At 37.8% G+C, this 14,543-nt stretch overlaps 1 protein-coding gene across 1 annotated transcript; it reads right to left on the minus strand.

Annotated features, from left to right (window-relative positions):
• Positions 1 to 7,817: 7,817 nt before the first annotated feature.
• Positions 7,818 to 8,285, minus strand: LOC127081289 (uncharacterized). The gene has a single exon (XM_051021561.1). It carries the CDS (start codon positions 8,283 to 8,285, stop codon positions 7,818 to 7,820), a length of 468 nt encoding a protein of 155 aa, XP_050877518.1.
• Positions 8,286 to 14,543: the final 6,258 nt, after the last annotated feature.

Below are 14,543 nucleotides of genomic sequence, written 5' to 3' on the forward strand. Positions count from 1 at the left end.
TCAACAAAGTCTATCGACAAAGCAACAACAGCCGTGCAAAGTTCACATCAGTAGTCAATAACAGCTTTATTGTGCAACTGGAAATAACAATTCATAGCAGCAGGAGCATTCAAGCTAGCAATAACAACATCACAACATTCACATGTAACCAATTTGACATCACCATTCAGCCACACATTCAACAGAAATTTGATCACATTAACCAATTTTCCAGTAGCAATTACTAACCTAACTAATAACGATGCAACAATTAACCAATACCACAGTAAGTTATTAACAAAAATGAAACACAAAACTAACGGTTAACACCAGTTCATCACATTCCCAATAACTAGCAGCCCATCAGTTTTAACAGACGTGTAACCGAGTGTTTGCAATAAATCTCAATGAATTTAACATTCACATTCGGTGAGGAAACTTAATATTTAAACTAACAACTCATGATTTTCAGTTAACTAACATCTCCAGAGTTAATCCTAAACAACTCTAACTAATTTACAATCCACACCAGTTTCTAACAAAATTTGGATTTGATTAATTTCATCTCTAAACTCCTTTCCAAACTCCCTCTTATTCTTCTATAAATCAAACATAATCCCTCACATTTCATTTTTTACGATTCAATTTCTCACCAAATTTCCCACTCATTTTTTTGATTACAAAATCACACCAGTTCATTCACTCATCCACCATAATTCACAAACTCTTCACGCTCAATCTCAAGTCGCACAACAGTTTCTCATAACGATTCATCGTAACTCTACTGCAATTCGATATAAGACAGAGGAAGAAGAAGAGAAGCCAATCAAAATCGGAGGGAGGGAATTGATAGCTGTTTGCATCGAAGCTTCCATACAGTGAAATTCTCGCTTCAATTTCAATTTCGGTTTCTCCGTCTTCACGCATGCAAATTGAAGCTAACGGAAATATACCCGAACGCATTGCACGCTCGAAAATACAATAGAGTCACCATCGAACTTTATTTATTCCCGAAGGAAAGGGAAACCATCGATAAAACCTAGGGAAAGGAGAATACTAGGTAAGGAAGTCGATTATGCAAGGGGAAGGTATTAACACCCATAACATCCATGGTACTCAATGGGAACCATTTTGATTATTCTTGCTCGAATGGGTGTGATATCTGAATATTACTCGCGAAAGAATAAGGGAAAATAAAAAGAATAGATAGAATCCTCGGTGAGGATTGGGGCCCTCATGCCTATGTATCCTTATAGTGCAATAAGGGATTTAGAGCTCAGTAGTTCATATAACTAATGGTGGGAAATGAAAAGAAGTTGTGATAAAGGTATAGTCTAGACCAAAGGATTATCTGATTTGAACTCCATAATGGGGTGAAAACTGAACCAAAGAGTAAAACTGGTATAAACTAAGACGTGGAGGGACCTACGCATACCCACTGTATTGTCATAACCAAAAACAAGGAATTAAGTGTTTCACATCAAGGCAAACATCTCTTGGTTCACAAGCTGATACAATATGGAGCTCAAAGAGATAATATATTTGGATCAAAAAGTAGGGTATATCACATAAAGTGAATGAAGTCAGTATATGAATGCATCATGGAGATGAACGAAGTGAATGACCAAAGTCACAGAAGTGAAGGATTTGGTAAAAAGTGACTGAAAAAGGTATAATTTGGAACCAAAGATTAATGGTATATTGGAATCCATAGTAGAAATAACATATGCAACCCAATAGTAAATGTGGCAAAACTAAGATGTGGAGGGACAAAGGCATACCCACTGTATTGTCATGACCAAAAGAATGAATTAGGTGTTTGGTTTCACATCACAAACATCTCTTGGCACAAAGGTGGACAAGTGTCCTAAAAGAGTATATATGGAATTCCAAAGAAAATTGTATTTCAGTTTCAAAGAAACAATATGTCACTGAGGTGAGTGGTTGTGATCGAAGGTAGCTAATGGGTCATGAAAGATATGAATGGTTTCCTAAGGCGGAAGAAGGAATAATTAGGAGTATGCTCGCCAAGTATTCACATCCTCGTGCCTACGTATTCTCATTATGCAATGAGAAATTTAGAGCACTTATAGTTCATGGAACCACAAAAACAAAGGAAATACAAGGAGATGTTTGCCTAAACAACTAGGACTAACAAGACAAACAACTTCAAGGATATGATTACAGTGATGGATAATATACTTGTACCAACAGAATGGTCACATGGGAACCCATAAAGGCAAACTAGCTTTGAACCCAAGAGTAAAAAGGTACAAACTAAGATGTGGAGGGACCTATGCATACCCATTGTATTGTCTTACCAAAAAGGGTGAATTATATGTTTGGCATCAAGGCAAACATCTCTTGGTTCACAAGATGGACAAATATCCTAAAAGGATGGGTATGAGACCCACAAGAAGGTGTTGTTTGGATACAAGGGAAAACATATCACTTGCTAGGAACAAACAAATCAACATCAAAGAACGATTGTATATTGGATCCATGAAGGAATATATTCTGAACTGAAGAGTAAAAGAGGTATAAACTAGGATGTCGAGGCACCTACGCATACCCACTCCTATCATAATTGGAAACAAAGAGAATTAAATGGTTCGGTACAAGTCAAACAACTCTTGGTTCACAAAGTGGACTTTGATTAAATCGTCCTAAAAGGATATAAATGGAATCTAAGGAAAAATATATTCGATCTCAAAAAGATGGTATTGATTGATGAAGAATGAGTAGTTAATAAATAAAGTAGGATTAATAAATAAGGTAGCTCACAGAGAATCTGAACTCTCCTGTCTAAGTATTCTCACTATGCAATGTGAAAGTTAGAGTTTTCGTAGTTCAACTTACTAGGGCTGACAACAAGACGATTGAGGCAAAAGAAATGATTGATTGAATGGAATATGAAGAGTGCTTGATAATTGTTTAATAAGAACCACACTAAATTCTATGAGTAAAGGTGAATGCGATGAGCAACTGGGACATTCCTCCCCTACCCAAAGATATTCAGAATGAGGATAGGAATTCTCTAATCTCATCCCTTCTTTACTACTTAAGGCTCGTGGCATCTGATTCTCATCATAACTTTAGAAAATTTGGAGAAGAATATTTGTTGTTCCTTATGTTGATATTGCTTGCTGGAGAGAGAGAGAGAGAGAGAGAGAGAGAGAGAGAGAGAGAGAGAGAGAGAGAGAAAGAGAGAGAGAGAGAGAGAGACTTGTTAGTCACACGATTTAAATTATGCTAAAGTCTATGAATATAGGTGAATATGATGAGCAACTAGGTCATTCGTTCTGTACCAAAAAATATTCAGAACGAGGATAGGAATTATCCACTCTCACCCCTTCTTTATTTCTTAAGGCTCATGCGACACAATTTTAACCTTGATTAACTAGCTCTTGAAGAACCACTTTTGATGTGCCTTGTATGATCCAATGCTTGGTATGACTGGGATGCCTTGATTGAGAGTCTGGCTTGAGGCCTTGAGATCCAAATTTACAAAAATAGTCTTATCAAGTGATCAAGGGTATTTTGATCACTTGAGTAGACCATGAGATTATACAAGATCAAAGGATTTAATTGATCAAAATTGCTTTTGATCAACTTGAATTAGAGGTTTGAATTAGCTTGAGGATGAGTAGTTAACCTAATCTAAGGGTTAAGACTATATCCATAGGCTATTCCTAAGGGAGCATGCATTTGTTAATCAAAACTTGATTAAAACTATTTAAATCTAAGTCAAGATCTAGTTCTAAAGGAACATGTACTTATATGGCTAAAATGGAAAAATAAACCCTAAAGGGGCAAAATGGTCTTTTCATAAAAATATTGACATTGAATTAATTTTTTACTCATGAAAATCAATTAAAATCAATTAGAACCTAAACAAATCTAATTATTCTAAAAAAATATAAAAAATATCTAAATCCAATTAATCTCTAATTTCTAAATCTAATTAACTACTCAAAACATTCCTAAAAAATATAGTTACTATTCATTAATCAAGAACTAATTCGTAATTACACTAATCTAATCTTAACCTGATGAATTTAATTAACTAAACACTAATTTAAAGCTTAATTACTAATTGAACCTAATTACTAAATGATTATGATCCAAACCTAATTAATAAAACAAACAAGCCCAAGAGAGGAACCAAGAATGGGCCCATGATGCACTCAGGAAGTGAAGGCCCATTCCAATGATGCAAAGTAGTGGGGGTGTATCATTAGTCGAAGCAGGCAAATGGTGCATGATGCAAACCCCATTCCTGAGTTGAATCCAATGGCCATGTGAAAGGTCAAGGGTCAGCATGCTGACCGAATTTTCCAATGCATGTGGGGACTGCCACCTATATTTATTGTGCAATAGATAATAAGAAATGTGTCAAACCCTAATTTTTAACCCTAAGATCCCATATCTCATTTGCATCTTTTGCATGCAAACAAGGTCACACCTTGGCCCTTCCCTTTACCATCTTTAGGTTTGCTTCTTGCAGGGATTACCAAGCACCTCTTTGTTTACCTTTGTGTTTATATGATTAATTGCTTACCTAACCACTAATCAAAATAAAAAAATATGTCTTGTTTCCCTTGAGTTTATTATACAAGATATGTCTCCCTAAATCAAGAGCATCTCAAAGTTTTATGGCTTACTTCTCAAGGAAAGTCAAAAGGTTCATGTGTTTATTTCCATGCCTTCTTCAATAAGCAACTTCAAGCTTTGAGCTATCTAATCAAGAGACAATCAAGGAAACATCATCTTGAGTCCATATGATCACCTATGTGCTTCGGAATGCAAGAAAAGTTCAAGTTTACAAGCTTATTCCAAGTGGTTTGACCTAAAAGTCAACATTTTGAAGTCAAGGTTCCAAGAATCACAACTCCTTCATTTCTCAACATTTTTGAATGCCCCTTTTTGAATATTACTCTTCTCAACATCCTCTAAAATTTCTGATTGCATGATAAGAGCCAATTATGCTTGGAGGATCATCAAAAGTTTGGAGACATTATAGGTCATTTGTGGACTTAGTGAAAGTTGACCTATTTTCAAGTGACTTTTTGCCAACTTTCAAAGATCACAACTTCTTCAATTTTCAACATATGGAGCTGATTGTTTTTGCACAATTCCATTGGTGATACACTCTACAAGTTTACGTCAAGGACCAAGGCCAAAATATGCTTGGAAGGCTATGGAATTTTTTGGGACATTATAGGTCATTTTCAGCCATGAAACACTCAAATTTTTTTAAGTTATGGAACCAGTATTTTATGCCAACTTCAACACACCATAACTTTATGCTTAAACATCCAAATGCAACCTTTCTTGGCTCATTGTAATCTTGACCATGATGTTAACACATTGCAAAAAGAATAGGATTATAAAGCCTCTTGATTAGGGTGCCCCATTAAGTTGAACATGGTGACTTGAAATTGAAGAAATCACCATTGCCCGAAATTTGATAATGACTAAACTCAAGTCCAAGCAAAATTAGAAAGTGTTTTGGTCCTAAACATGTTTAATCAAGTCTCTAGAAGTTAATTGACACTTAAAATGCATCATTTGGCTGAGTTTTTAGGAGTTTCAAGTCACACTTTTCACACACTTGGATCAAATTTTTTTTACACGAATTCTTTATCATTCCACACGTATTTGGATCCAAACACATTCCCTATAAATAAAGGAACCTATTACCTTTATTTTCAAGCTTTTAAGAGCCAAGAAACCCCTGCAACAACTTGAAAATTTTCCAGAAAATTCAACTATCGTGTTTTAAGTTTCAGCCTATTTCAATCCATTTTCTTGATTCTATTAGCTCCATCGGCATCCTTTGAAACTTTTGCAATAATTCCGAAGCTCTAATACCTTCTGAATTGCTCCAACCAGATCGAGCTTCATCAACTTCTGACCATCATTTCGACAAGGTAGTTCTAAGCATCATTTGAACTCAAACAAGTTACCACAATGTAGTCCTTCACTCTGGTTAGTTCACATAAATGAATTTGAGGCATAAAGTTGAATTCAGGATGAGAAGAGGATCACAATGGTGATGGTCTCGTGTCTTGAAGTTACCAAATGATGAAACTCCGGTGAGAGCTCACCGATATTCCCCAAAATTCTGAAGCATTATGTGATTAAAGTAAATTAGTTATTTCACAAACAAAATGCAGGAGAAACAAAAACAATTGATAAAAGAAACTGATTTTTATTGATCATGAACAAAACTGTACATATAGTGTGTACAAGGATGCAAACATCCTTAAAGAGGATATTGCAAAAATTGAAAAAATAAAATAAATGGAAATGGGAAATATTTTTGTATTTTTCCATTGATTACAATATTGGTCATTATCCACTGTAGGATATGAATTTTAACACTTTTGCTTTGATTGACGATGACTGGATCGATCTTTGACCGTCTGAGATCTAGCTTGTAGTGAAGTAGACTCAAGGAACATAGTCAATGCCTTTATCCCCAACTTCTGCCAAGACATTTTCTATTTTGTTTTTGTCCACCGAGATGCTCCTTTTTGCCTAAGTCACCCTTTCGAGCTTTCAACCTAGTGAGCTTTATATTTTTATTTAATCCCTAACTTTGGCATGGACAATTCATTTTTTAGGTCATTGGGATAACCATTTTTGCCTAGATTAATCTTGTGAGGATCAATCTAGCGGGCTTTTATTATCATTTCTTTTTAGGCATAATATTTTTTGACTATGTCTGCATTCACTGGCGCCGACAAATCTTCCCCATCCATTGTTGTGAGGCTTAGGGCACCACCTGAGAAAGCCTTCTTAATGACAAAAGGTCCTTCATAGCTAGGAGTCCATTTTCTCTAAGGATTCGAGTGAATAGCATAATACCTTTTGAGCACGAGTTCTCCTGAGCAATATTCACTAGGAAGAACTTTCTTATCAAAAGCTCGTTTGAGGCATCTTTGGTACAACTGACCATGGAAAACAGTCGTCAAATGCTTTTCTTCAATCAGATTCAGCTGGTCATATCGAGATTGAACCCATTCATCTTCATTAAGGTCCGCCTCCCTGATAACCCTGGGTGAAGGAATCTAAACTTCAATTGGTAGAATAACCTTTATCCCATATACTAATGAGTATGGGGTTGCTCTAGTGGATGTACGAACTGAGGTCCTGTAACCGTGCAGAGCAAAAGGTAGCATCTCATGTCAATCTTTATATGTTTTAACCATCTTCTGGATAATTTTCTTGATGTTTTTATTAGTTGCTTCTATGACACCATTCATCTTGGGCCGGTATGGTGAAGAGTTATGGTGCTCGATCTTAAATTCTTCGCACAACTCCTTCATCATATTGTTGTTAAGATCACTGGCATTGTCAGTGATGATCTTGCTAGGAATTCCATAGTGATAGATTATCTCTTTCTTAATAAACCTAGTAACCACCCGTCGAGTAACATTAGCATATGAAGCAACTTCGACCCATTTCGTGAAGTAATCAATAGCAGCTAGGATGAATCGATGACCATTGGAAGCTTTAGGTTCTATCATCCCAATCATATCAATACCCCACATAGAAAAGGGCCATGGGGACGTTAGGAAGTTCAACGGAGTTGGTGGCACAAAGATCTTGTCACCATATATTTGACACTTGTGGCATCTTTAACAAAGTTGTAATAGTCAACCTCCATTATTGTCCAGTAATACCCAATCCAAAGGATCTTCTTGTCCATAGCAGGACCTTTCACATGTACACCCTCGCAACCTTCATGTATGGATTTTATGATTATGCTCGCTTCGTGTCTATCCACGCATCTGAGCAGCCCATAATCATAATTCCTCTTGTATAACACATCACCATTTAAGAAAACTTGGAATAAAGCTTCTCAAAGCTTTCTTATTAGTAATAGATATACCATCGGGATATTGTTGTTTCTCCATAAATGTCTTTATGTCATGAAACCACGGCTTATCATCAGGATCTGCCTCGATTGCTAGATAATGTGCTGGTTCATTCAAGTGGTCAATATGGATAGCTAGTGCTTCATTCTTCCACTTGACTTTAAACATAGATGCCAACGTAACTAGAGCGTCTGCTAACTGATTCTCTTCCCTAGGAATATGATGAAAAGAGATTTCTTCAAAGTAGGGTATCGGTTTTCTGTTGTGCTCTTTATAAGGAATAAACTTTCTATCCTGAGTTTCCCAATCACCTTTTACTTGACTGATTACCATAACTAAATCTCCATATACCTCAAGAAGCTTGATCCTTAAGTCGATGGTCGCCTCGATACTGTAAATATATGCCTCATATTTTGCCATATTGGTGGTACAATCAAAGCATAATCTATATGTAAATTGAAGGTGGAAGCCAGTTGGAAAAGTAATAATTGCGCCTATTCCATGACCACGAGCATTGGAAGCACCGTCGAACACGAGCGTCCATCACCATCCTGGTTTGGGGCCTTCATCAGGGCATGGAATAGGGAAATCTCTAATAAACATGATGTCCTCATCTAGATAGTCAAACCTCAATGGTTGATAACCCTCCACAGGTAAATGAGCAAGGTAGTCAGACAGAACACTCCCATTTATTACTTTTTGAGTCACATATTGGATATCATATTCGATTAATAACATTTGCCAACGAGCAATTTTACCAGTGACATTAGGCTTTTCAAAAATATACTTTATCGGATCCATTTTGGATATTAACAAAGTAGTATGGCAAACCATGTATTGTCTCAGGCGTCGAGTAACCCAAGCCAAAGAACAATAAGTCTTCTCTAAAAGTGAGTATCTAGTCTCACATTCGGTGAACTTCTTTCCGAGATGATATATTACATGTTCTTTCTTGCCTATGTCATCATGTTGACCCAAAACACAACCCATAGATTCATCGAGTATCATGAGGTATATAATAAGAGGCCTACTAGGAACCAGTGGTATGAGGATTGGTGGTTCTTGCAAGTACTTTTTTATTTTGTCAAATGCCACTTGACAATCATTATTCCATGCAATCAATTGATTCTTCGTCAATAATTTGAAGATTGGTTCACAAGTAACTGTTAGATATGATGTGAATTTGGAAATATAATTGAGTAAACCAAGGAAACCCCGGACTTCTTTTTCTGTTCGGGGAGGCGGTATATCTTGGATGGCTCGAACTTTGTCGGGATCAACCTCAATACCTTTCTTACTGACTATGAAACCTAATAACTTACCAGATCGGACCCCAAAAGTGCACTTTGCTAGATTCAAACGCAACTTGAACTTTCGGAGCCTCGCAAGCAACTTCCTCAGGTGTTCTAAGTGATCATCTTTGGTTATGGATTTGGCAATCATGTCGTCCATATAAACCTTAATCTCTTCATGAATCGTATCATGAAAGAGGGTTACCATGGCACGTTGATATGTTGCCCCTCATTCTTCAAGCTGAATGATATTACTTTGTAGCAGTAAGTTCCCTAAGGTGTGATGAAAGTTGTCTTCTCCATATCATCTGGCAACATCTTTATTTGATTATACCCTGAGAAACCATCCATGAAGGAAAAGACAAAAAACTGAGTTGTATTGTCAACCAAAACATCAATATGAGGCAAAGGGAAATCATCCTTTGGGCTTGTTTTGTTGAGGTCTCGGTAATCTACACATATTCTGAGTTTGCCATCCTTCTTCACAACTGGAACGATATTAGCAACCCACTATGGATATTAAGAAATAGCTAAAAAGCCAATGTCAAGATGCTTCTTAACCTCTTCTCTGTTCTTGAGTGTCATGTCGAGTCTGGTCCTTTTGAGTTTTTGCTTGGCTGGAGGATATTCAAGCTTGAGTGGTAAGTGATGTTCAACAATGTTGGTGTCCAACCCTGACATATCTTGATACGACCAAGCGAAGACGTCAACATATTCATGCAGTAACTTAATCAACTCAGAGTGTACATGCTCGGAAAGAGATGCCCCAATCTTTACTTCTTTTTTATCAGTTTCAAAACCCAAATTGATGACATCCATTATTTCTTTGTATGGCTTAATCTCTTTTTCTTCATGCTCAAGGAGTCGTGCTAGTTCAGCTGGTAATTCACAATCTTTCTCACTATCATCTTCAGCTTGGTTAATTGGAAATTCAGACTTATAACCGATTCTTACCATGCTTTTATTAATGGTTTTATTTTCTCTGCATGTTATGAGCTTATTTTTAGTATGCTTTTTAATAAAGTGGAAAATAAAAAGAAACTTTTGCCATTTCATTTTTGTGGAAAAGTAAAATAACTGAAAAAAAAGGGAACATAAATTTTGAATGCAAAAAGTACTTTCTTTATTTAAACACATAATACTTTTAAACATAGAGGCCCTTACAAGCTATCCTCTTGTCTCAGGAAAAGATAATGGATTAAGAAAACAAAATGTATTACGTTTTCTATGAATACATTATAGGAATCACGAAAGCTGTCCAATTGGCGAGCTTAAATCCTGGAGGACATCTGCGTATAAGACTAGGAGTCTCCGGTTTGCTACCACTAGATTCTCCAATGACTGCCATGGTGTCATCGCCTTGGAAGCCTGCATTACTGAACTTGACAGGATTGAACTTTTGCTTCCTAGGATTTGCCTTGCAAGCTGAGGGACAATAGCCAATACCGAATCTGTCGTGCTTCTCTGCCATATTGACAACTTGACCCCAACCGGATAACATAACTTTCTCTAGAGTTTGCTTGGCGCTTCCGACTGAAGATAGGATGGTGGTATATGACTAATCATGATTATAAGTAGTTGAATTGACCTCTTCAAATTCTAAATAGTGTAGTGGAATTTCAACAACCCCTTCATCTATATTGACATATCTGAACGAAGAAAGCTCACTAACCAATAGGTCATCTTCACCACAAACTATAACCAACTTGTCATTGATCAAGATTTTAACCTTTGGTACAATGTAGAAGTGACTGCCCCATCAGCATGAATCCAAGGTCTATCCAACAAACAACTGTAGGCTAGATTGATGTCCATGACTTGGAAGGTGATAGTGAATTAGTGAGGTCCCACATAAATAGGTAAATCTACATCCCCAATGACCTACCTTCTAGAGCCATTAAAAGCTCTAACAATCAGTGCACTAGTCCTCGTCTCGGGCCCCTTAAATTGTAATTGACTCAATGTAGCTTTTGGCATTACATTAAAAGAGGAACCAGTATCAATAAGAACTCGAGATAGTAGGGAGTCTATACACATGACCGAAATATGTAATGCCTTATTGTGAGCATTTTCCTTAGGAGATAATTTTGTTTCATTGAATCCTAAGTACCTGCTGGCGGTGATGTGTGCAACCACGTCGTCAAATTGATCGATCGTGATATCTTGCATCATGTGATCAGTGTTTAGGACTTTCAATTGTGCCTTACGGTGAGCCTCAAAACTCATAAGTAAAGACAATATGGAGGTTTTGGAAGGATTCTGACCCAACTGATCAACAATCTTGAAGTCACTCTTCTTGATCAATTTGAGGAATTCTTGGCCTTCCTCAACAGAGATACCTTTCTTGTGACCTTGAACTTGTTCATCTTCAACCATCATCCCTTTACCTTTGCAAGTTTCAGATTATGCATCTTTATCGGGAATAACCTTTGTTAAGGTTGGAATAGTCGTCACAATCTGAGTGGTGGGTATAGATGCCCCTGCTTGCGAAGGAGGAGTAGGAAAGGCCTTCTCCTTAGGAGGGACACCGTGGATGATGGAGACACCCTAGGAGTGTACTTCGAAGCGAATACATGGCCACTACGAGTCATGCCTCCCGTTCCAGTTATATTAACAATTCCAGTGTCACGAATTTGAATCTCTTTTCCACCCACTTGCGCAGTCGTTTCATACCTCTAAGGCACTGCCTTGGTGTTTTGATACGGGAACGAACTAGGAACATGAATATGGATAGGTTGAATCCTCTTGGGAGGAGCATCAATCTTCTTTTTCCTGTACACAATGGTTATAGGCTCAATAACCACAATCTCTTCAACTGCCTTGGATCTGGAGAAATATATCAGCCCTTGATTCATCAAATCTTGCACACAACCCTTCAGAATGTTATAATTATCAGGGTCAAACTTACACACAATGCAATAATCATGAATACCAACTAGAAACCCATATTGTTTAAGTTTTCTCAAAACCACATACATCAGAGTTTTCACATCATTAGCCCTCTTGACAGATTTTGTAGTCTCTTCTTCAATTACATCACTGACTGTTGGGCCACCATGATTAGGTAGAGGGTTTGTCTTAATGTTATGTTTCTCTTCTGAAAAAGACAAAACCTTCTGGTTGATCAACTCTTGAATTTTATTTTTGAGAGGCCAACAATCCTCTGTTGAATGCCCTATATACCTGACATGGAAGGCGCACGAGGCATTAGGGGTATGCTTTGGATGATAAGGAGGAGGAGTCGGTGGGATTTCCCTTGGCATAATAGCCCTTACATGGATCAGATATGACACCAATTCAGCATATGATACATGAATCTTATCAATATGAGGACGTTTACCATAGTTATTCCTATTATTCCGGCCTTGACCTTGACCCCTATTATCACGAGTATTCTATTGATTCTGAGTAGTCTGAGTCGATGTTGGTTGTTGATTGCGACTTTGCGGTTCATACTGAAATGTAGGTTATTGATATTGAGCGGCAGCGACATACAAATATCGATAATATGTCATGGGAGCCATATGAGTTTGATACTGAGGGTGGACATTTTCCGTTACAACACTTGTCTCACCTTCTTTCTTTTTCGTAAAGCCCCCACGTGGCTTCATATTCGCGGCTGGCTGAGCGACGGTACCTATAATATTCCCTGACTTAACCCCATTCTCAATTCTTTCACTGATGGTCACAATATATGCGAAGTTAATGGAAAAACTGCCAATCATCTTCTCAAAGTATAACCCCTAAAGGGTACCCATAAAGATGTCAACTAGCTCATTGTCAGACAAAGTTGGCCTGACCCTAGAAGCCATCTCATGCCAACGTTGAGCATACTATTTAAATGTCTTGCTGGACTTCTGCGACTGATTCTGTAACTGTAATCTAGTCAGTGTCATATCAAGGTTATACTTATACTTTTTTAGAAACGCTTCAGATAAGCCTCTCCAAGATCTAATATTGGTACGCTCTAGGCCTATGTTCCAATCCAAGGAAGCCTTAGAAAGATTGTCCTGGAAATAATGGATGAGCAAATCATCATTGTCAATATGCGATGCCATTTTTCTACAATACATCGTGATATGGCTTCAAGGATAACTTAACCCCTTATACTTTGGCAGATCTGGTACTTTGAACTTCTGAGGGAGTACCACATACATAACCAAGCAAAGATCTCTTGCTTCTATGCCGAAGGCAGAGAGACCTTCGATAGCCATTATTCTATCATCTAACAATTAGTAGTCTATTGGCTGAGCCGGACTAGAATTGATAATGATGACCTGACTGGCTGGTCGAGAGGTGTCTTGAGCAAATGCCTGAACATACACATTTTGGGGAGCAAACAACATCTGCGGTAGGTAATCAAGACAGGAGGCACTGTTTACGGAGAAGCATTCATCATTTGAGGGAACTGCCCTCTAGCTTGAGCATTAAGGGCCTGAGGTGCCCCAGTCTGCACATACTAGAGTGCAGGTTTGGCAGGTGCATACGATAGCATTAGAACAAAATTTACCCCAGGGTAGGCAAACATAACAGCTTGGAAGTGATTCGGGTTCGTAGGCTAAGCGACCTGGGAAGGAATATGAAAATGGAGGGGCGAGCCTTGGTACTCAACTTTATTGTCATGAGTTTCAGCAAGAACCTGACCTTGGGTGTTCTCACGGTTGATAGTATCAACCGTCTGAGGAGTTTGAACCATAGGCACACCCCATGGGAAAGCAGAATTCCCAACAGCAGTAGGGGCGACAAGAGCTTGATGAGGGACAAAGGCACCTCCGTTAGCAAAATGAGAGCCAAAGTTCGGGGTCGTTCTCTGTGGGTAGGTAGCAGCAAGCCTGTTGGAAGCAGAAGTGAACAAAGGTTGATTCATAATAGTCGGTACCACAGTCTTCACATGAGTTTCAACAGTGGCAACAACATCAACTATAATAGTCATCACAACAGCATTGGCGACAACAACAGTAGCAAGGTTGACAGAGGTAGCAGCCCTATGAGTTTTGAGATATTCCATGATGGTCTCCATATTACCCCAGAATAAGTTCATCTCACCGAGGTTTCCTTAACAGCAGCATTCTCGGTCTTAAAATCAACCATGAGTTTGGATTTGTTTGCACGAGTAAAATAGCAATGACGAGTCATCGTAGTTGCTGTAGAAAAATGGTGTAGGTAAGCATTTTATTTTCTGGAGTCTTAAGCAAATGAATGCATGAATGCATGAATGTATAAAAAAAGTTTTTGACATATGCATATATTTTTTTTTTGTAAAGAAAGATTTCCAGGGAACCCTTGAGCTTTGTTTATTAACACGAGCAATCATATAGTATAAAGAGAGACAATAGATGAAACCACATAACAAAGGAGTTATGCTTCGTCTAAAGTACCCAGTCAA

This window comes from Lathyrus oleraceus, chromosome 5, assembly GCF_024323335.1.
Source record: "Lathyrus oleraceus cultivar Zhongwan6 chromosome 5, CAAS_Psat_ZW6_1.0, whole genome shotgun sequence".
Taxonomy (NCBI): Eukaryota; Viridiplantae; Streptophyta; class Magnoliopsida; order Fabales; family Fabaceae; genus Lathyrus; species Lathyrus oleraceus.

Bases quoted from the DNA above. Each gene is read 5' to 3' on its own strand.
- LOC127081289 (XM_051021561.1), bottom strand. From the start codon at position 8,285: ATGGCAAAATATGAGGCATATATTTACAGTATCGAGGCGACCATCGAC.